This window comes from Pteronotus mesoamericanus, unplaced genomic scaffold (genome assembly GCF_021234165.1).
Source record: "Pteronotus mesoamericanus isolate MK-2021 breed Mesoamerican mustached bat unplaced genomic scaffold, CSHL_Meso_final contig_46, whole genome shotgun sequence".
In the NCBI taxonomy this organism is placed as follows: domain Eukaryota; kingdom Metazoa; phylum Chordata; class Mammalia; order Chiroptera; family Mormoopidae; genus Pteronotus; species Pteronotus mesoamericanus.
The window spans coordinates 9,319,102-9,341,409 of NW_026555170.1; the positions used below are offsets into that span (position 1 = coordinate 9,319,102).

General features: G+C 39.2%; 1 protein-coding gene across 2 annotated transcripts in view; it reads left to right on the top strand.

Annotated features, from left to right (window-relative positions):
- Positions 1–22,308, top strand: part of AKAP6 (A-kinase anchoring protein 6) — a 464,313-nt gene that overhangs the window by 94,505 nt on the left and 347,500 nt on the right. Inside the window, exon 2 of one of the 2 annotated variants that reach the window (XM_054577924.1) lies at positions 16,342–16,699. In XM_054577924.1, coding sequence (XP_054433899.1) covers positions 16,376–16,699 — 324 coding nt within the window. In that variant the 5' untranslated portion in view covers positions 16,342–16,375. Of the gene's footprint in view, positions 1–16,338; positions 16,700–22,308 lie in introns of those variants that run through there. The other variant, XM_054577925.1, reaches the window with a different exon arrangement.

Sequence of the window (22,308 nt, forward strand, 5' to 3'; positions counted from 1 at the left end):
AAAGGAAAACAATAAGAGAGGAAGAAAGCAACAAAGGAACTATAATAACAGAAAGCAACAAAATAGCAGTAGTGAGGTCCTTATATACAACTAATTACTTGAATAGATTAAATTCTCCAATCAAAAGATACAAAGTAGCTCAATGGATTAGAAACACAAGATCTAGTGTTATGCTGCATGCAAGAGGCTCTCTTTAGCTTTAAGGACACATAGAGGTAGAAAGTGAAGGGATAGAAAAAGATACTCCATGCAAATGGAAACCAAAAGAAGACAAGAGTAATATATCCCTCTTCTGTATATCTTCTTTTAAATTTTCATGTTATTTCACACATTTTGGTGAAAGCAAAGAAAATAATTCTCTTAGCTGTTTGTGTTTTACGTGATGTTAAAATGAAATAAAGCAAAACTCTTCATAAACTAGTTTCATTAAAGATCATTCAGAGTGCATTTTAAGAACTTAGTCAGCTGTATGTTAATGAAATATTCTGGTTTTTCATTTTAAGGCAAAGGAAGTGACATTTCTTATTGAGGAAACTCATTCAAAGGACCTTGAGTATCCAAATCAAGGTCTGAATCATATTGGCAGTGATGGATCATGGCAGAAGGCACAATGAATAGAAGCTATAAAAGCAGAATTTGTCTGAGATTCATTGTATTTGGCTGCAAATGGCTAAGTCAGACCAAAATAGCTGTGTCATGTGATGTATGATATGACTGTGAAACATTAATTCAAAAATTATAAATAGATGATTTCTAGAGCCTGCTGGAGAGGAAACAATTGTTTCTGAGTGTCCACGTCAATTGTAACTATTGCTAACAAAGCAAGATATTAAAAATTAAAAAGCTAGGGACAGTTAGCTTTCAAGTAGCTGACTAACTTCCGGATGACAGCCACCCTCGGATAGTGTTCATATGCTTGGACGATGACCATGAATGGATTTGGTTCCCGGTAAGTGATTAAGTCAAATGGCTGGAAGGGTTTTGCTTTCAGTTTAGGAATTAGCACCCTTGTGGCAGAGGGGAGAGAGTGTGGACTAGCATGTTACAGTGATGGGCAGCTTTTGTCCTTTATACTTCTGTGATTTAGAGGGGCCCCTAAGTTTTGAAAAAAAATCTATTTTTCCATCTTTGCTGAAAGGAGGATCTGGCAAATCATTCTGTAATATTCAATATATAACTTATTTTCTAGAGTTGATGAAGGATGTCCTAGGTTTATTTTAGAGGCTTTATGTCATTGGCTCTTACTCAGCAGTTTCCATTATTGCTATTTATTTCATTAAGGGAGAGAATAAATAATTTATTAAGAAAAAGCCAAAAATTCAATGAAGATAAAGATGAATTTATGTTAAGTTGGTTTATGCCTCATGCTTTTATTGTCTACTAGCATACACAGGACAAAATATTTATGAGTTTGTACTTTCTATCTGCTTATTACTAGAAAATATGTATTTTATTTTCCCTTGAAGATTCATGACCTATAACTTTTAGTTGTTCTAGGAATTATTTTTAAGATGCCAATTCATGTCAGAACAAGTCAAAATTTATCAGAAATGTGCCTTCAATTTAGATGACTGATTGGGCAGAAATGCTTGACACTATTTAATAAACTTGATGCATTTTAAGCAAAATAGTTTTAAAATATTTTAAATAAATAGATTCTACCTTGCTGAAATTGTTTCTTTGAAAAGCAGATATAATACCAGACCTTTAATTATTCTTTCTGTAATAAACAACATTCAGAAGGAGAATCTCTGATGACATCAGACCTTTGGATAGTGAGAGCCTTTGCTGTCTCCCTTTAGTATTTTTAAAAAAATCCTCACCCAAATATGTGTTTTATGAAAGATGAAAGAGATGAAAGAGAGAGACAGAGAGAGAGAGAGAGAGAGAGAGAGAAACAGTGATGGGCTGCCACCTGTACATGCCCCACAACCTAGATATGTGCCCCCACCAGGGATTTAACCTGAAACCTTCTGAGGTGCAGGGTGACGCTCTAACCAACCCAGCTACCCAGCCAGGGCTCCCATTAGTATTTTAAATCTGACATCGGAATCTTCTAAAGAAAATCCTTTTTGCTTGTCTAGGATGTTAGGGTGTGTAGGAAATAACAGTGAATAGGAAACAATGCTTTTGAAAATCCTGGTCTTTATGAAAGTTCATAACCTGTAAAATGCCTTCTGTTTATGGAAGAATAGCAGTATGGGTAGTTATTTGATGTGTTCTCATGTTGCAGCATGAACAGCAAAATCAGATGTAACATTAGTTGAAAGATTTGGCCTGAGTTCATTATTTAGTTTCAGCCTGATTTACTTGTCTTCAAAAATAAAAGTTACTCACTTCAGAATATATACCTACTTGTGGGACAAATATGAAATAACCTTCCTTTTAACTTGATTGCTTAATCACCTGTGGCTTTCATAATGAGATCAGATTTAGTGCATAGGAAGCAGTTCTTTCTTAAAGGGATTATTTGAGTGAAACAAATATTGAATTAAGTCACAGGGAGCATTTTGTATTTAAAAAAATAAACCACAGTGTTTTAGGAGGAGAGTAGGCTCACTTTTAAACTTAGTGTTTTAGCCAAATGACCCTACTTAGTTTTGGTGGAGTACCATCCTCAGGTTGGTAGAGTATCACACTCTACCAAAAAAACAAACAAAAAAGAGTCATTTTCATTTTCAAGTAAATTTGAGAATTAATGCACCTTGTATTTCTATTTCCTCTTTGGAGATCCTTAGTGTACCTGAGAGGATTAAAGCCCTGTCCTGTAATTAAGAAACTCCTTTCTTTTTTTTAATATAGATATTTTTAAGTTTTATGTTTGTGTGCGAATAGCTAAGAATCAAGTAGCTCTGAGATTAAGAAAACAGTCCCCAGACCGTCTTCTTTTCCATTTCCCATTCTTCAAGACGCAACTGCTTTTCATCTTTTAGCTGATTACTTTGGTAACTGCCTTCGTTTTGAAACAATACAATAGTGGGGCTCATTATGGAGTATTTTTTTCTCTTATCTTTATCTACCGGCTTTTCAGTACAAAAGTTGAGAATTTATTTAGCTTGTTCTCCCGCCCCACCTCTCTCTCACACCCAGGGGCACTTGTGTACACACAGGCGCACAGACACAATCCCTCGCCCTCTCCTCCCTGGATAAGTATGCGTGATTAAGTATATCAACAGTTATTGTTTATTGTTAAGAAAAAGTAAATGTAATTTATAGCTAAACCACATAGAATAATACAATTTTTCTTCTATTTTTTGTAAAATTTTATATTTTTCTTGGAGTTTATAACTATTATTTGCTCAGTTTTCTATGTGTTTATTTCTCATTCAACCCCCCGACTTTCCACCAGTTGAATAAACCTCTTCTAGGAAGATTTGTCCATTGACATTAGGTTTCCTCTCTCAAGATTGTCTGTGGACACAGTTGTTCTGAGAGCCTGTGCTCTGTTCCCCCCTGGACCGGGTGCTTTCTTGCCTGGTGCGCAGCTGCCCCCTGAAATTCCCCTTCCTTGTCACTCTGGGGAGCTCGGTCTCTTGTTTTCTACATCCCATGACCTCCTCTTTCTTGGTTTGCTTGCTCTCTCTCAGTAGAGTATATAGAGAGATTCTGGTATCTCATGAAAAAAGTGTGTGTGAGATGATGGTCTTAGGTAAACTTAAATATCTGAACATATCTTTATTCTGTCCTGACATTTGATTTCAATCACTGTTATTTTTGCTATACAATCCCATGCTAGATTTCTTTTTCCTCCTTAAATGAAACAATTGTCTTCTAGCATCCAATGTTGCTATTATGGAAAAACATACTCCTCTACTCTCAATACTCCACCTCTGGCCCTTTAGATCACTAAATAAGTGGTGGATTTTCCCATACCAAGCAATTTTCTGATACCAGATGGTTGTCCTATAATGTATCTCAGTTCTGACACTACTTACCGGAAGATGATGTCGAAGCCCGCAGTTTAAGCCTGCAGTCCCACAAGACTGTCTGCCTCTCTCCTCTCACTGCAAATGCTAATTGCCAGTCCAGATTGTTAACTGTGCATCTGATTGACAGACTGGCTATAAATTGAACCCTTCCCCAGGTCCCCACGACCCTCTCCTCAGGTCAGATTAACTTGCAGAACCACTCCCAGAATGCAGAAAAACATTTTACTTACTAGACTACTAGTTATTACAAAGGATATTAAAGGATACAATAAACAGCCAGATGAAGAGATACATAGGGTGAGGTCTGGGAGGATTCCAAGCAAAGGAACTTCTATCCCTGTGGAGTTTGGGGTTCACCACCTTCCCAGCCTGTGATGCATTCTTGTTCACCAAGGAGTCTCTCTGAACCCTGTCCTTTTGAGTTTTTATGAAGGCTTCATTACATAGGCATAATTGATTAAATCACTGGCCATTGGTGATTGATTGAATCTCCAGCCTCTCTTTCCTCCAGAGGTTGGTTGGTACGACTGAAAGTGTCAACCCTCTAATCTTGGTTGGTTTCCCTGGAAACCAGCTCCCATCCCTATAGGCTTCTCAAACGTTACCTTATTAACATAAACTCTGGTGTGGTTGAAAAAGTCTTGTTAGGAGTAATAATACACATTCTTCCACCTTTATGGCTCTGGAACTATTTTAGGAATCAAGGACAACAGATCAAATACTGTCACAAAAAGCACCCCAATTGCTCTTGTGCTTAGAAAACTCCAAGAGTCTAAGGTGCTTTATGCCAGAAATGGGAGCAAAGACCAAATATATATTTCTTATTATAAATACTGTCAGAAAAGGCACTCCCCCGTTGCTCTTGTGTTTAGGAAACTCCAAGAGTTTTAGGTGCTTTATGCCAGAAATGGAAGCAAAGACCAAATATATTTATTTTTTATTATAAATAACACTATTACAGTTACTGCTGAGAAATCCAAAGCAATCTAATTTATGATTCCTTGTGTGGGTGTGGAAAAAACTTTCTTCTCCCCTCAGGGTCATTTTGTCTGGTCTAATAAATAAATCAACATGAACAGATTAACAAGAGAAAATAACCAAATTTAATACACACATATGTATGGGAACCCTATATACACGAGAGAGTCAGAGACCCCGCGTGCATGAGAGATTCGAAGACAGAAGGAGAAAAATGGGTGTATGAGACATTCTGAGGTGGGGATGAGATAACATGCCTTGGGGGCGTCAAAGGGTCTTTGCAGGACAGTAAGAAGGGCATATGTTTAGTAAATCGAAGCTTTTCCTGCCCTATAGATACATCAGAACCCTAGTTCAAGCTCTTCTAAGTAGTTAAGGAAGGGATAGAAGTTTCTCTTGAGCCCACAACCAAAGTTACCTTTACCTCAAAACAATCTGCATAACCACATATGTATATCTTGGAGTGACTAGTTCTGAACCCCGACACTTGCATACAGGGGGGACCCAAAAAACTGGAATTATCTTCTAGAGGACAGCCCCCTTGTAACACAGGCTCCTCCCGCTGGGTGCGTGTCCCAGGAACCCATCTGTAGCAGTGTACTAGCTGGCACTGTTGTGAGAGGCTGTGTTCAGTCTCAGTGGAATTTTTTTGAAGACTCTTTCAACATGGTTGCCCATTTCATGATGGGTGATATATGAACGCACCTGCCTGCATTGCATAGCGCTGAGTATTCAGCTGTTAGGCCAAAAACGGCCTGACTCCCATGCTTCACCCCCCCAATTCACTGGATCTGGCCCCGAGTGACTTTTTTTGTTTGTTTCCTTGGATGAAAAAAGTCCTCAAAGGGAAAAGTTTGGCTGATGTGGAAGAGGTGAAACAAAAAATAGCAGAAGCACTAAAAGGCATCAAAATCAACGAGTTCAAAAACTGTTTTGAACAGTAGAAAAAAGTCTTGATAAGTGTATTTCATCAAATGGAAAGTACTTTGAAGGTGACTGAGGTTTAAACATGTAAGAATAAGCACACAATTTTTTATAAATAAATTCTGGTTTTTTTGGGTCCCTTCTCATATGCCTCTACCTCAACCCACAGATCATTTTCCCTAATATTCTGGAGATTTCAAATAAAGAGCCTTGATGTGTGTGTTTTTATACACTAGGTGGGTCTTTTTCTTTAATTCTTTCTTCCTGCTTTATTTTTTATTGTTTATTTTATTATAGTTGTTCCATTTTTTCTACCTTAGGGTAATTTTAATCTAGAAATTCATGTCCTTCATTTTCTTAAAATATTTTATTTTCCCCTTTCCAATTCCTTTTGCTTTCAAGAATTCCTATCTATTCTCCAGTCATTGAACTTCCTGGACTGGTGGCTAATTATCTTACCTTTTCTTTATCTTTTTGCTTTACTTTTTGTGAGATTTTCTTAACTTTGTTTTTAGCCTTTGCATTGAGATTTTCCTCTCTGCTATCATGTTTTAATTTTTCCAAAGTTCTTTTTTGTTCTATAAATATGAGTATTTCTTTTTAAAAATAACATTCTGTTCTTGTTTCATGGATACAATATCTTATCTCTGATATTTCTTTCCCTCCCCAAATCATCTTCTCCTTGTATAGTATGTTTTCTTCAGGTGAAGATTTTTTGTTAGCTTGCTTTGGGCCTGTCATCCATTGTAGAACTTTCTCTAAATCTCTGCTAATCCTTGCCTGCCTGGCCATATTTAAGAGTGGACCAGGCTCTCTTAAAGCTGACTGAACACCCTGAGTGTGTGGTGATTCGGATGTGTCAATTTCAGTATCTTGTCTTCTTGGATTTGATCAGATCTACAGAGGCGACCTCTGGTCTCGTGACTGGAGGGTGAGGACTTTGGAGAGTCAAGCTGGGGAAGAGGATTGAAGGGTCTCAACACTCAGAACGCCTATATTAATTCTATCTCCCTATTTTCAAGGTACTTCTATCATCAACTGTGCCCAGTGTCTTTGAGTCCAGAGAAACTTTGATTGATCCTTTTGGGAGAATAAACATCTACTCTTCCACCAGAACTGGTAGTGGGAGCAATCACCTAGCAGTACAGAATAAGGAAAGATGCAGAGTTCTGCTTTTGAAACACTTTTAAATCAAAATTAATATTCTCAATTTATCATTGCTGCTTTTGGCCCCGGAGGCCAAACTCGAGGTTAAGGGAATAGTCCCCTAAGACTGCCAGGTCTGCTCAACACTGGACATTAGCTGTAAGCTCAGGGTCCCCAGGGCTATCCTCACTTTGGACCAGCTGGCTATAAATCTGAGGATCCTCACAGATGCCTTTATACTTGATAACTTGCTAGAAAAACTCAAAGAACTCAGGTAAGCACTATACTTATGATCACAGTTTTATTATAGCAAAAGGATACAAGTCAGAACGAGCCAAACGAAGAAACACATAGGGTGGAATCTGGAACTGAGAAGTTTCCAAACACAAAGTTTCCATGTCCTCAGGGATACATTGCCTTCTTGTCATTGATGTGCAGCAGTACTCCTGGAGTATTGCCAACCTGGGCCTTTAGCGTGAGCTTCACTGTCCATAGTTTTTATTGGGGCTTCATTACTTAGGCATGATTGGTGGAATGATCGCCTGTGTGGCTGTCCATAGTCCCAGCCCTCTAATCGCATGGTTGGTCTTTGTGTCCGGCTGTCCCTCACCCTGAATCCCCTTGTTAACATAAACTGTCAGGTGTGGTCTAAAAGGCCTGCTATGAGTAACACAATTGCTCTCATCAGGAAATTCCAAGATTTTAGAGGTTACCACCCAGGAGTTGTGGCGAAGGCCAGACTTCTCTTTGAGTACAGTTAATTCTTCACTACACACTTTTCCCTCTTTACTTCCAGAGGTACCTGGTTCCACCAATTTCAAAATACTTAAAGGATCCTAAAGTTTGGTTCTTTTGTGTGTGTGTGTTCTGCACTGCTGGCTTGGGATTTAGTTTTCTTGAATTAGCTAATTTCAAGCCAGTTATTACTTGCTCATCTAATTTCCAGCTTCCAAAAATATTGTTTCTTCTCCCATTCTTGAATGTTTATAGTAAACTCCAAACCAAATAACCCTCTGCAGTAGTGTTAGTGGGGTTTCTGGAAGGAACAAAGTTACAGACATGTATTCAGTTGGCTCTCTATCCAGAAATCACCCAGCACTATCTCAAAATATTTGTCAATAGCAACTATTTGTAGAATACCTATTTATCTCTGGCAAATAAAGAGTGAATTAACGAACATTTCTACATTGCTACATTAATGCAGATAACCAGCTAATTTAGGCTTCAGAATCTTTAAAAACTTCATTTCCTTTCCGTTTTAAGTACTGAGGTTACAAAAGACAAATAGCCTCTTAACACTTATTGACTGGGGACGGGACTAGGGGGGATACTTTTGACTTCAGTGTTATCTATTTTTACAATGTTTCAATTACTCTATATTACTTTTTAATTACTTAAAAATAATTTTAGAACAAGAAAAAGATGTAAAAACATCACATAAAAGGATCCTTAAAAAATTTCCACTTCAAATATATGATGCTAGGGTTAATGGACATCTAAAAATGGATAATTCTTTTTATATTTAATGAACTAGGTAGGACAGAGCACAGAACTCCTTTAATCACTCTGATCTAAAAGTCAGACTTGTAGCCTCTCTCTCTCTCAATCTTCCCCACCCTCCTCTCTCTGCTCTCTCTCTCTCTCTTTCTCTCTCTTTTTTTTTTCTGGGCTAGAAAGAGATTTTAAGGTTATGTTTTATATTAATGAAGTTTGTCTGGAAAAGAGGATGTTGATCTTCTGATAATGCTGACTTCTCATTTCATTTTCTTGGTAAACAAGAGCACATGTATTGGCTTTTCTGTCGCATTCTAGGACACAACCGTACTCCTGTTTCCCTTCCATAATCTTTGTGGAATCCCTGCTCCATGAGAGACTCATTCTAAATTCCATGGCATGGAGTTCACAGCCCTTTTATAATAAGGCTGCAATGTACCTGTAGCTTTGTCTGTTTTTGATCCCGAGCAAGTTCCCAGTTCCTCTCACCATTAATTACTTGCTGATTCACCCACATTCTTGATGTTGAGGTGTCTTTGTCCAAGTAGTTTCCCCAGCTCTATTTTTTTCCCCACCTCTCTTTGTTTTTTTGCCCATCTAAATTATACCTATTATTATAAGCCCATCATCTCAAATGTCACCCTCTCCCCCTTACCTTTCCTCCAGGATTAATGCCACTCCACTGGGGCATCAAAGGGCTTTATTTGCCCACATCCTGCCTTAGAAATCAGTCGGTGTGTTTGAAAGGGAGAATGGAGAGAGAAATATTGTCCCTATTAAGTTATAATTTCCTTGAGGGTAAATGTGACTCATTATATATATATATATATATATATATATATATATATATATATAAACACACACACACACACACACACACACACACACACACATATAGTTGATTCTCAGTAATGTCAGTTGATTTAAAATGAATCTTGTTTCATTTTCTTTGTGTTAATAACATTGACAAAAACAAGTGTGTAAATTATGTATTAGGGTTTACAAATCTAGTTTATCTCAAGACATTTTTTTGAACAACAGAAAGGTGGCTGCCTAATGGTTAGAGGTGATTATTAGCAAGTCGGGGGTGGGGGCGGTGAGAAATATGAACCCCCATTAGCGTTCACTGAGTCCAGGTCCACATACTTATGACCATGGGCACCATTTGCAGCTGATGGCTGATGCAGCCAAGTGAATTCCAGAGTGACAGGAAGTGGCTACCATAATGGGGGAAAGAAAACACAGGAGGTAAGATGATTAGCTGAGTCAGTCTGGGAGTTCCTGCCACAGGAGAAGGATCTGAATAATTGGGGAACAGTTTGGCAGTTTGAGGGTAGGAAAAGGGTTGAAGCAAGGAAGACTGTTGGTGAAGTGTGTGATTGCTGACAGGAGACTGCGTACTCTGGGCAAGAGATTCAGTGGTGACTGAGTGGAGGCCCAGGAGAGCGTCCATGGTCTCTGTGTGATTAGCAGGATGTAATCAACCATCTGCCCAGGGGGAACAGTTTACACAAAACACATATCAAAGGGGTAAAAAGAGAGATAAGGAAAGAGAGAGGTAACATCAGTGATAACACCAATAAGATCTTTTAAAGTGTAGAAATCTGTCTGGGCCCCACTGTTCACTATTTTCATGCTGTCTCCTCCTCCCACCACCCCACCCCTTTAAAGCCTAAGTCCTTCTCACGGATATCCATTTGCAGGCTGTTCTGTTATGGTGGAAGGATTAGAATGTGAGACTAATCTGGGGCTTCCTCAGTGACCTCACTATACCGTGTTACTACAGGTGAGTTCTGGAGGTTGGGACCTGGAGGAGAAGAGGGCAAAGGAGAAGGAAGAGACAGACAGGGATTTCAAAAATTCTTTAGGAGCATCCTACAAAAACCACTCTCTTTTCCCCTAAGTACAAGTTTAACTTAATGGCTTTCTTCTTTAAGAGCTTAAAGCTACTTAAAGTTTCCTAGCTCTTGACTTTACAAGAGGCCGGGAAGGTAGGTAGACAGCAAGGCTTAAAACTAGGTGATGAATTAGGGCCCCATCCATCTAGGTAGACCAAGACATTTAATTAAGTAATTTCTTAAATGTGTTGTGTTTTTGTGTTTTTGTCACATAACCTGATTCTAGAATCCTGGAATCAGATACAGGATGCATGACTCGAGTTCATTTATTTTTCCTTAATGCAATCAGAGCATGAGAACTAACCTTAAACAAAAATAAAAACATTCCAGTGTAACTTTTTTTTTCCTTCAGAATTCAGTATCTCTATGAATAGCTTCTGTGAAGAGTAATTATGAGAATATGAAAGAAAAAAGGAAGAGGGAGAAAAATGGACACTTAGTGATGCCTCACAATGTTGTTGTTGTTGTTTTTAAGATTTTAAATATTTATTTTTAGAGATTGGGAAAAGGAGGGAGAAAGAGAGAGAGAAAAACATTGATGTGTGAGAGGAACATCAATTGGTTGCCTTCTGCAGGACCCCAACTGGGGACCCGGCCTGCAACCCAGGCATGTGCCCTGACCAGGAATCAAACCGGTGTCCTTTCAGTTTGTAGGATGATGTCCAACACACTGACCCACACCATTCAGGGCCTAATAATGTTCCCTACCTTGGTTTTATAACATGTGCTTTGTAGAAAGCGGCTTGGATCATTTGGCTAGAATTATGCTTTAGCCTCTCACTTGCTTTTGAAGAAGTAAGCAGAGCACAGAAATCTTGAGAGTGAGTATTTAGGCTTGAGGTTGATTTACATAATGGTAAGACTGCATCTCGAGCTGTACACAGAATGTTCTTGCTTGGAAAGAACAGTTTTTTCCTAAGAAACGAGAGAGAGTTTGAACCTATGTAACTCAGGTTGGCTTTGTCAGCTGGATATGTTAATACAGTACTATTAATTTACTTACAAATGTATTTATTCTGCTTTAGGATTGCTCAGTTTTCAGGGTGTACAGTCCCGATTGTTCTGAGCCGTGACTGGATGTGCTCTGCCCACCCATTCTTTTCCACAGTGACCCTTGTTTTGGCAACTGTCTCCTTTTCCTCAGCTCACTTATCACTGCTTGTTTGCAAGAGCCTGCCTATAACCGCACAGGCCTGGAGCTTATACATTAGCTTCCAAATAGGGATAGCATAGTAGCCCTCTCTTTGTAATGCGAGTTAGGCCACTAGGGTGTATGAAGCTGGTGCCCTACAGACCTGCCACTGTCCTGCTGTCGGAACCGCCCTGACACTGTCCTTTAGCTTGTTTGGCCACAAGAAGAGAACCCGAGGGGGGAGAGAAGGAGGAGCCAGACGTTTAATCCTGGAGGACCCTTAGGGACTAAGCATTGACAGTGAGTACTGGTGAGGATTCCTGGCTTTTCTATTCTTTTATTTAAAAGAGAAAATTACAAGAGAAGGGAGAAAGAGGTGGGCAGCTCTGACGGCTGTGTAGCTGCATATTCACCTACCAGTTTGGTAGAACACTTTCCTGATTTAAATGTGTCTTTTTCAAATAGAATGTATTCAGCGAATGTCAGGTTTTGACTTAAAACTTGTGGATTGGCAGGGAGAGAGCAGAACCAGTCCTTGTTAGGAAGAAATCCATGGTGTGTTTCTTCTGTTTCTATAAAATGATATTGAATAAACAGAGTGTAGTTGGAAAAGCTTTTTCACAGACTAAAAAATAGGAAAAGCTTTAAAATGTTTACTGCTTTCACCTTTTGCACTTTAAATGTGGGCTATTCTTTGGATTTGTGGAAAGGAAAGGATTTGACCTATGTTATTTTTAACAGCAGCTGGGATAAAGGTGGTATTATGTCTAATACTGGAAAGGTAGCCACAGATAAGCATTTGGAGGGGGTGGGGCAGCAATGGAGGTCATTGGGTTCCAAAAAGCTGGCTGATCGCTCCTCTCACACGGCTTTGGAGCCAGACTTGTAACTGAGTAGGTTCTTCTATGCACTTGAGTCAACACTGTCATTTGCATCTTCAGGAGTTGTCTACTGGCTTTTTCTCCTTTTTAAATTTCTCTGTGACTAGATAGGAATTTTATTGTAAGATATCTGGTAAAAGAAGAATACAAAACTTATGGAGTGTTTAGAAGAATGTACAGCCTTGTGCTGAATTTCCTACTATTTGTTTGCATTCAAATGGAATAATTAATTTTATGGGAAAACAAGTTTGAATAGTCATGATAAGTACAGGAAAGATATGTACAAAGATGTTATTATAAGGCTTCACAGTGTGAAGCAGTTTTCCTTTAAAATATAAACAAGTTATCTTTTAAATCAGATGTAACTTTGTGAGAATCAGAAATAGAGGTTGTTTATCTGAGGGTGGCCATTTAAATGTGAACTACTAGAAGTGACAATTAAATGTTTATAGTGATTATTTTCCATGAAAATGGGCAATTAATCAAATTTATGCCACTTCCCAGGTTTGCTATGCTATTATGACACATATGGTACTCCTTTCCCAGTGGCAAAGCTATATGTTAGGGAAAGTAGGTACACAGAAGCTAAAATAAAACTTGAATAACGTGCATTGTCTTACTTCTCTGGGTTAAGAAATTCTCTTGTTTATAGTCTGATCAGTTAAATATAGAAACATCACGTCCAGGTTATAATGCAGGTAAATTTTGTATTGGCAGCTTGAATGTAAGTTTTCCTTGCCTTTTACTCATATGTGATACACACCTACCAAGTTTTGTGTAATGTTTTTATTTTATTCTTTTACATATATAACCACGTTGTCTGTGTTGTCAGTCTTAAATTGCAAACTCTCAGAGGGGATAATCTCCTGTATTTGTTCCCCTGGAAAGAATTAGCAACACATACTGTATAAATAATGACTTACAAAATGTGTTTGCCTGGTAATAATTTATTTCTTTCCATTAGGACAAATCTATTGATGGTCTTCATGTGCTTTGGTAAAATGGAAGGTCATCATTTAGGATCTGCATAGCTCTCAGTATGGACAGGATATTTCCAATAGTTTTGAATCTCTGGATAAGTAAATCACAGATTTTTAGGGACAGTGGGATCTTACTGATCATGTAGGCCAATTTTGCTATTTTACAGATGAGGAAACTGAGACCTAGAGACGTGGAGCATCTTGCCCCAATTCCCACAAAACTGTGCTGTGCTTGTTTGGTGCATAGCCTGATGGTATTTATAGAAATGTATGTTGGGACATAAATTGCATGAGCCACTTCTTTGGTATATTCTTTAGTTTACAGTATGATGTACATTCCAGGGAAGGCACAGCCTTGATTTAGGAGTTTCAGAGAGAATGCAGTGACCAGGCATCATTTTTCAGCTGTGCAGGGCTGATGGGCAGAGGTCTAGGCGTGAGTGGGTGCAGGTGTAGCTCAGAGAGTTCATTGTACACTGCCCTGGTGTTTGGTTTTCTCATTTGGATGAGTCTGGTTTCTTAGAAAAGGGAACCATGGAGACATCAGTGTCCTTGTCCTTACTTACCACCAGGTCTATGACCTGCACTAGAAACTTTTATTAACCTTTGTTTATCAAATTCCTTTTCTGAGGTTGTGATTCTAAACAGATTCCCCAGAGGGTAGGAATTGATTAAAAATCTAAAAGTGCCTCTGGCTGGTAAGGCTCAGTGGATCGAGTGCCAGCTTGCAAAACAAAGGGTTCGATTCCCCGTCTAAGGCGTGTGCTTGGATTGCAGGCCAGGTCCCCAGTAGGGTGCACATGAGAGGCAACCACACATTGATGTTTCTCTCCCTCTCTTTCTCCCTCCCTTCCCTTCTCTAGAAATAAAAAATAAAATCTTTAAAAAAAAGTTAAAAAAATTTAAAAGTGTTTTGGGAAATCAGAGTCAGAGCCTGTCTGAGGCTATGGTATGGTTTATTAAGAAGTAGTATGGCACTAAATGGTAACAGAAAATAATACTTTAAAAAACAATAGAAAATATTAATTTAAAAAAAGAAGTAGTAAGGCAGTTTACTCTTCCCAGAGTTTTATGGCTCCCAGGGAAATTTTCATATCTTCTAATTTGTTTTTAAGAATAGCTGGGTATAGTAGTATTTTTTTTTAAATTGTATGCAAGGGTAGTTAGAAATGTAGGGTATAGATTTCTTCTTCTTGCAGTTAGGCAGATAAAACTGTTGAGTTGAAGCCTAAAGCCATCCTCTAACACAGATACCAAAGTGATAAATTTACTTTATAACATATTTTGCTTTATTGTGAATAACTTTGTTTTCAAAAATTCATCTGTAAACGTTCTTATCATTTAATTTAAAAATAAGGTGCTCAATAAATTGGGGAGGGGCAACACGCTGTAGCATTGGAAGGTTTTTGAAATAATATCATAGGACTAACTTATTTTTAAGGCTTTTGTTAATTCAACAAGTCTTTTAATTCCCTGTGCTCATTCCTGTATGGAAAGTTACATATTCCTAGTCAAATTGGAATCTTTCTTGTTTCCTCTCCCGCTCCTCATTTCTATAGGTACAATATTTTTTTTGATACTAAGTGAATATTAAGAATCTAAAGACATATAAGCTACTTTCTGACAATTACATTTATGTTTTATATTTTGATCAGCCACTTTTTATCTTTAGAGGAATGGAGCTATAAAGTAACTTGAATGTGTAGCACCAGAAAAAGCCTTACAAAAGTAAAAGAAACACATTGTCTTGAGTAAACGAAGCTTCCCCTGAAACTAAAAATAACATGTATTTAAAATGCCTAATGTACAAGATCCAAAATGTTATTTTATGATAGACTGGTTCCAGAAGAAACATAAATTACATAGCTAGATAAATAGTAAGCTAATAGGTTTTATCTCAAAAGGCAACCTTACCTTATTATGACTTACACTTAGGTTATTTTTAATGTATTTGGTTAACATTTGAATATTTTGTGTTTAAGTGCAATTTATTACTCTTGAAATTCCAGAGCCTCTAAAAATTTCAACATGACCAAATGTTAATGTCATTTAGGTTGAGAGTTAATTAATTATAGATATATTCTATATAATCCATGATTTATACTTTTCAGGAAAGTAAAGGTTTGGAATTCCTGCACAATAACTATTTATATAACAAATCACAGAAAGGAGCAACCTTTCCTGAATTCAGCAGTGTTTTCACTAATTCAAATATGTTCCCTCTCTTTTTATTCCATATATTGAATATATTGGTTACAATAACTAAAATGATGTTTGGATGCTTATAGTAGAAAAGCCCCGAATACTAGAGACTTATACAAGGTAGAAGGTTGTTCTTCTCTCAATGAAAAAAGTCCAGGGCAGCAGTCCAAGTCTGGTACAGTAGTTCCTCATTGTCATGTGGAACCCCTGTTCCCACCACTCTGCTCTACCATTCTTTCCCTGACATACTCAGAAGCATCTCCTGGTCTGAGATGGCAACTGGAACCCTAGCCACGAAGTCCATGTTACCACCTGGAAAAAGGAGGAAAGCAGAGGACAAAAAGGGAGCCCTTCTAACTGAGTCAGCTCCCTTTACGCACCTTTCCCAGATTTTCTACACAGGAGTTCCCTTCACAGCTCATTGGTCAGAACTTAGCCATTTGGCTGCACCTAGTTATGATAGAGATAAGGAAGGCGGTTTTAGATTCTCAGCAGGAATAGGCACAGTCGAAAATCAGGATTTTGTTACTAAGGAATGAGGAGAGAATGGATGTTGGGGTAGGCACTGTTACATTGTTTTGTGTTTCTATTATATGCTGAGTCTTGGGGCTACTACATAGAAACTTAAAACACCTCTTTCTGTTTTTGCTATGAGCTATGGTTTCTTAATTTAGAAATCTGGCTTAATTTAGAAATCCTGCTTCTTCTGCAAAGTATCATTTCTTTATTTGGCAATCTTGTCTGACTCTTGTTTTCTTCTTTCCTCTTGCCTTTCAGCTGTTTTGGAAAGAAGTAAGGTTTAGACTTCTCCATGTTAACCATGAGTGTGACACTTTCCCCCCTGAGGTCACAAGACCTGGATCCCATGGCTACTGATGCTTCACCCATGGCCATCAACTTGACACCCACTGTGGAGCAGGGTGGGGGAGAAGAGGCGATGAAGGAAATGGATTCTGACCAGCAGTATGAAAAACCACCCCCACTGCACACAGGGGCCGACTGGAAGATTGTCCTTCACTTACCTGAAATTGAGACCTGGCTCCGGATGACCTCAGAGAGGGTCCGGGACCTGACCCATTCAGTCCAGCAGGACTCAGACAGCAAGCATGTGGATGTGCATCTCGTTCAACTGAAGGTAAGGTTTGTGGGCTCAGGTCCATTCCAGAGAGGAGGCTGGAAAGGCCTGTGGCACCTAGAGCCTGAGTTCTGTCATTCTCATGTGGAAATGTCCAGGAAGAAAGAGAGAAAAACAGGTTTGAAAACATTATCTTTGCAGGTAGACATGGACAGAATTCTCTCCTGATTTTACTTCATGGGCTGAGTGTCTAGAATAAAACTGACCTTAGGGGAGAGTGCAGAAACGTGGGGAGAATAAAAATATTACAAAAGGCTTAATAAATAGATTCTTATAGGTAGCACATCCAACTGAGCTCTGATCGTGAGTGTGCATGTGATTATTATTTTCTGTTGAAGTTAATGCTGCCTTTGTGGCCGACAGTGGAGTCTGGCATGATGGGGCAGGACAGTGTTCTCTTTTTAGAACCAGTCATTTCATCCAGGGATGATGCATCATGAAGAACAAAGTTGCTTTTATAACAGCTAATCTAAAATTCAGACATTGAAAAATTTCTGTGGCTTCCAGAGCTCTTACCAAGCCTGGCTGTTGACAATAGTTAAATGGAGATGCTGTTAAAGAGTGCTGCAACAGAAGTTGCCTAGGGACTTCAAAATGCAGTCAGTCTTACCCTGCCATAACCTTTTCTCTCTTCTAAGTCTCTGAGTGCAATGCATGTTCAGATCAATGATCAGCAAAACAAGGCAGATTTATAACCAATCAGGGAATTGGATCCAACCCCTGATGTAAATTGCTAGTCAGTTAGATGAGATCCCAAGGAGAATTCCTTTACCTAAGCCAGTTCATTCTAAATGATATTGAAACCAAAGACCAAAAAAATTCTTGGCTCTTAACACTTAAATGGCTTGTAGCAGGCAGCCTTCAGGGTGAGAGGAAAGATGAGCAGTTAAGAGAAAGCATGTTCCCCAAAGCCTGGAGCACAGCTGGCTCAGCTTTCTCAGGCTGGCTCAGGGGATTCTGGACCCTGCTGCCCCCTGAGAGAATGTCCAGGAGAGGAAAGGAGGGGGTTGGTGGGGGGAGAGAACGAAAGAGCCAGGATGCCAAGGTGACTGGGCTTCTCACAGGCTCTTGAAAAGAAGGCACAAAAGGGTAACAGAGAAATGGCTAGGAACCAGCTTCCGTGGAATGCAGGCCTGGCTGGCTTCCCACTGTGGCAGCAGGGAGGAATGTGTCTCAGCCCTTGGAACACAGCTCCTTTAATTAAAGGAGCAGCTCCCCGGCAACATGAGGCTGGAGTGAAACGGAAGTCGGGGGCTCTACTTCACCCCTCGCCTCTGTTTCCTCTAATGCTACCCTTCCATGTGGTTCCCATAAGTAAGTACAGGGTTGGGTTTGTAAGAAAAGTTAACTGCTGCTCTCCAAAATCTTTGAGTTTCACAAAAAAGTACTACATGATAAAGGAGAATGGGGAGAAAATGGAAATCTCTTTAGAAGACTCCACTAAAATTGCTACAAAGAGCTCCTAGGAGCATTAATGTGTCAATTTACTTCATTTAACCACTTCAATAATACTGAAGTGAAAATTAAAACTTTAATTCCAGATAGGAATGTAAAATTTTTGAACAGTCAACCAAGTTTATATTTAGTGTTTGAGAAATCATCTCCAGGGTGATTTGCTTATCTTTTTACATTGGAACTGCCTGTCGCCTTCCACCTCAGTCAAAAAGCCTCTCACACCTGCCTCCAGCCAGCTCTGTCTCGGTGTGGTCTGTCTCCTCAGCTGAGAAAAACCCACCGGGAAGTTAGGAAGTCAAGAAAATAATCACATGGTAGTAATCAATACTGAAAGGGATGAACTGAAATTGCCTTATGTTAATTTAATTCCAGGGTTTCTATTAATACTTTCTTGACACTTATTTTATCAAGTGATTTAACAACCAACGTTCTCTTGTAATGTTCTCAAATATTCTGCAATAACAGAGCCCAAAGTCAACAACTCTGGTCTGTGAATTGTGGCCACCTCTAAACTAGGGTCTAGTTTTGGTCTCCTAACCTGTTTAAAGTTTATCCTTTATTTGTATAATATTTCTTTACTCAACCAAATAAGCACTTCAGTGCATTCTTGTAAAAAAAAGGATTTTAAATACATGTCAGTTTTTCAGATTTCCACATTGATCCACATGAAAAAAAGTGGGAATTGGGCAGTGTTTTACATAAAAAAGCACAACAAAATCTGACAGAAGCACTCAGCTGAGGTACATGGCAAAGCAGAGGGGCAGGCCCAGCCTGGGTAAGGCCAGCCATCTGCACGGGGTGTCCCAGCTTGGTTCCCCCTGCCTCGGTGTAAATTTATTAATTCACAATAAAAACAACTGTCACCAGGATGGGAATGCCATGGCTTTAAGGAACCATTTAGGCACAGATAATTTCTGAATGTATATACAGGGCATTCACTCCAGTCTTCTCCCAGAAGCCCCAGCTGCCTAACTGACATTTCTACTTGTATCTTGAGTGAGCATCTCAGACCTGATATTCCCATCAGAAAATGCTTAATCTGCTCTGGCTGGGTGGCTCAGTGGGTAGGAGCATCATCTAGTACACCAAAAGGTTGTGGATTCCCTGCTCCGTCAGAACACATACCTAGGTTTCGGGTTCAATCCCCCATCGGGGCACATACGGGAGACTACAGATGCATATTTCTCACGTTGATGCTTCTGTCTTTCAAATTAGTAAACATGTCTTTAGGTGAGGATTTAGAAAATAAAACCAAAAAAACCCTTTTAATTCCCCCTCCTCTTGCCTCCCCCACTCAGTCTTCCGAATTTCAGTGAAAGACATGATGCTTTGCCAAACCGAAGTGTGATTCCCCACCCTGCATATCTGTCTGTTAACAAGTTCTGGTGATTTGTCTCCAAAATGTGCCCCAAAACACGCCCCAAAGCCATTCCCTCTCCCCAGCACTACTGCTGCGGCAGCCCTCGTCAAACCCCATCCCTGCCGCTTCGGCTCATTTTGGAGGCCCTCTACCAGCCGGCACTTTACTCCCACCCCCTAGCCAATGGGATCTTTTAAAAATGTAAATCAGTTCATGTAACTCCCTTGCTTCCTAGTAGCTTTTAATAAAACCCAAATCTCTTTCTGTGGCTCTGCCTCTGCTAGCTCCTCCGGCCATGTTTCCTGTTACTTTCCCCTTATTCATAAAGCTTCAGGCACATTGGAAATTCCAAAGAAATGGTAGGCTAGTTCTTGTCATAGCTTTTCCTGTTCCCTCTGCCTAGAAACTCTCTTCAATCTTCATCTGACAGATTCTGGAGGTGCATCAGGCAGCCAACTGGAGGTGCAGCCAAGTTCGAACAAGTAGAAGCACAAGCCTGGGAGAGAGGGTTGGAGTGAGGTGGGGCCTTTGCTGTGTTTCCGAAGAACGAGGAGAACAAAAAAGGAGCTCCTCTTACCTAACTTGTCTGCAGGCCTCACATGCCCTTTCACATTGTTCGCTCTGTCTTAATCATTATAATCTTCTCTACCATTGTGCTGAGGTATAACTTAGAAAAAAAATAGTTGAAAAATGCTGTTAAAAATAAAATTCGACTGAGTAAATTTAAAGATCTGTTTGATTTTATTCAATGATTTCATGAATCAGGTAGCATCCCATATAACACAAAGAAAGGAGCTCCAAGGGCAGCTTTTTAGAGGCAGAAAGGGAGGAGGGCCAGGGTCCGAGTGGACTGTTGCAGGCAAAGGCCCTTCACTTTACAGGGTAAAATGGGTCTATCTAGTGCTGAACAGGAAATTCCAGACTGACTAAGATTACATTCCTGAGAAAAGCTGCAACTGCAATTAGGTTAGGTATTATTAAGTCTCAGGTGGTGACATGAGACTTAGCACAAGTAAGTCCATTATAGGCCTGTTTGTGTGTGTCTCTCTCTCTCTTTTTTTTTTTTTAACAATGCTTTTGGAAAATGCTCAGGGTAGGGTCAGCTTCTGGTTTTATATTAAATGTTACTTTCAAAAGAGCTATTCCTAATCCCTATTCTTAAAACACCCATTCCCTTCCCCCACAATTATCTAGACCGTTTTTCAGCTTACTTCGTGTAAGTGTTCTTATTACTAGCTGCAATTATCTTGTTTATTTGTTACTTGTTTGCGTTTGCTCCAAGACCTCAACTGTTTTAATTCTCCACTGTATCTCTGTTGCTTAGGACAAGGGCCCTGCTTGGTCGGGGCTCAGTTCATATCTGTGGTCGGATAGATGAGTCCAAGCTTATACGGTCAGTGCCTTCTCTCTCTATACACAGGTTTGCACCATATGCCACATAAGAAAGGCTACTTGGTGAGGATTGAATTAGGACAAAGGTCCAAGTTCATTAGGAGCATTGCTGTTTCGTCAGGGAGAGTCTGTGGGTGGTTCAGAAGTCTTGGAGATCTTGCCTGGGGAGCCTGCCTGTAGGTATCTGTGCCTAGTCTTTCTTCCACCCCCGCCCTCCTTTCTGTTTGACTCCTTCTTTAGTAAGGATTTTAGTGAACTCTGAGGTCTTCTAGACCTAGAGGCACTCTTTGTCTTTGAAGGTAACTTTGTCTTGGACATTATGTTGATCTTAAAATTTATTTATCAGAGACCACTCTTATCAGCTTTATTTCCAAGTTCTTAGGGGAAGTTTTTTGTAACTCCTAGGATGAACTATATAAACCACTATTAAAATATCCCCATGTTAGGGGTGGTGGGGATTGATTGTTCTAGAGAGTGAGTAAAAACATCTACCCTTAAGATTAAAGCATGGAAACAGTGCAATATATTATACTGTGTAGTTTCTTCCATTATTTCTAAAACTGAAAATGTAATCCACATATTTTGCTTTTGCTTCCAGATATTTAGTGAAGAAGTGCAAGAACTAGCTGAACCATTTTTAGAAACTCTGCCTCTCCTCCTCCCTTGTCCTCCTTTAGATTCGGAGATGGTGATGTGCATGAAAATCAGAGCAAGAACCTTAAAAGATTTTGATTTTTGCTGAGACTTCTGGTCTGGATGAATGTATCTGGGTGTTAAATAGGCAAATTAGACACCTCTGCTTACTGATTAACAGTCTTCTTAGAGAAGATATTATTTGTATCCTAGAACATAGTATTGGGGAAAAGGGCAAGCATATACTAAATGATGGGGCTGCATGACAAATAGGAGTCTGGAAGTGACTTGGCTGGAATCAGCTCCATAAATAATCCATATTAGATAAATTCTACTCTCATCTACCTCCAGATGAAATACCCCAAAAGCATATTACAAATCCCAGGAAACTGGGTAATGAAGTTGATTTCTCTATTGGTAGGTATGAAGATGTTATTTTTTAAAATTTTACCCAAAGCCTAATTTTGTTGCTGGAATCCCTTTTTTTGTTGTTGATATATCTTCCTTAGGGGGTATCTTCTCAGAAGAACCGGGTACTAGTTGTAAAGTGTCTAGGGAGCATGGTTCCAGTACAGTGCTTAGCAATGGAAACGTTTTTCCTATTAGCAGTATCCAGATCATGTACGAATATTTATTATCATTGACCAGTAAAGTGGATGAAATAAAAAGAATGTTTAAGGCTTGAAAGGCTAATTCTAGATATTTAGAAGACCCGAATATGTGGGGAAAAAACCTATCTTAATTATTGATTAATTATCTTCCCACCTCC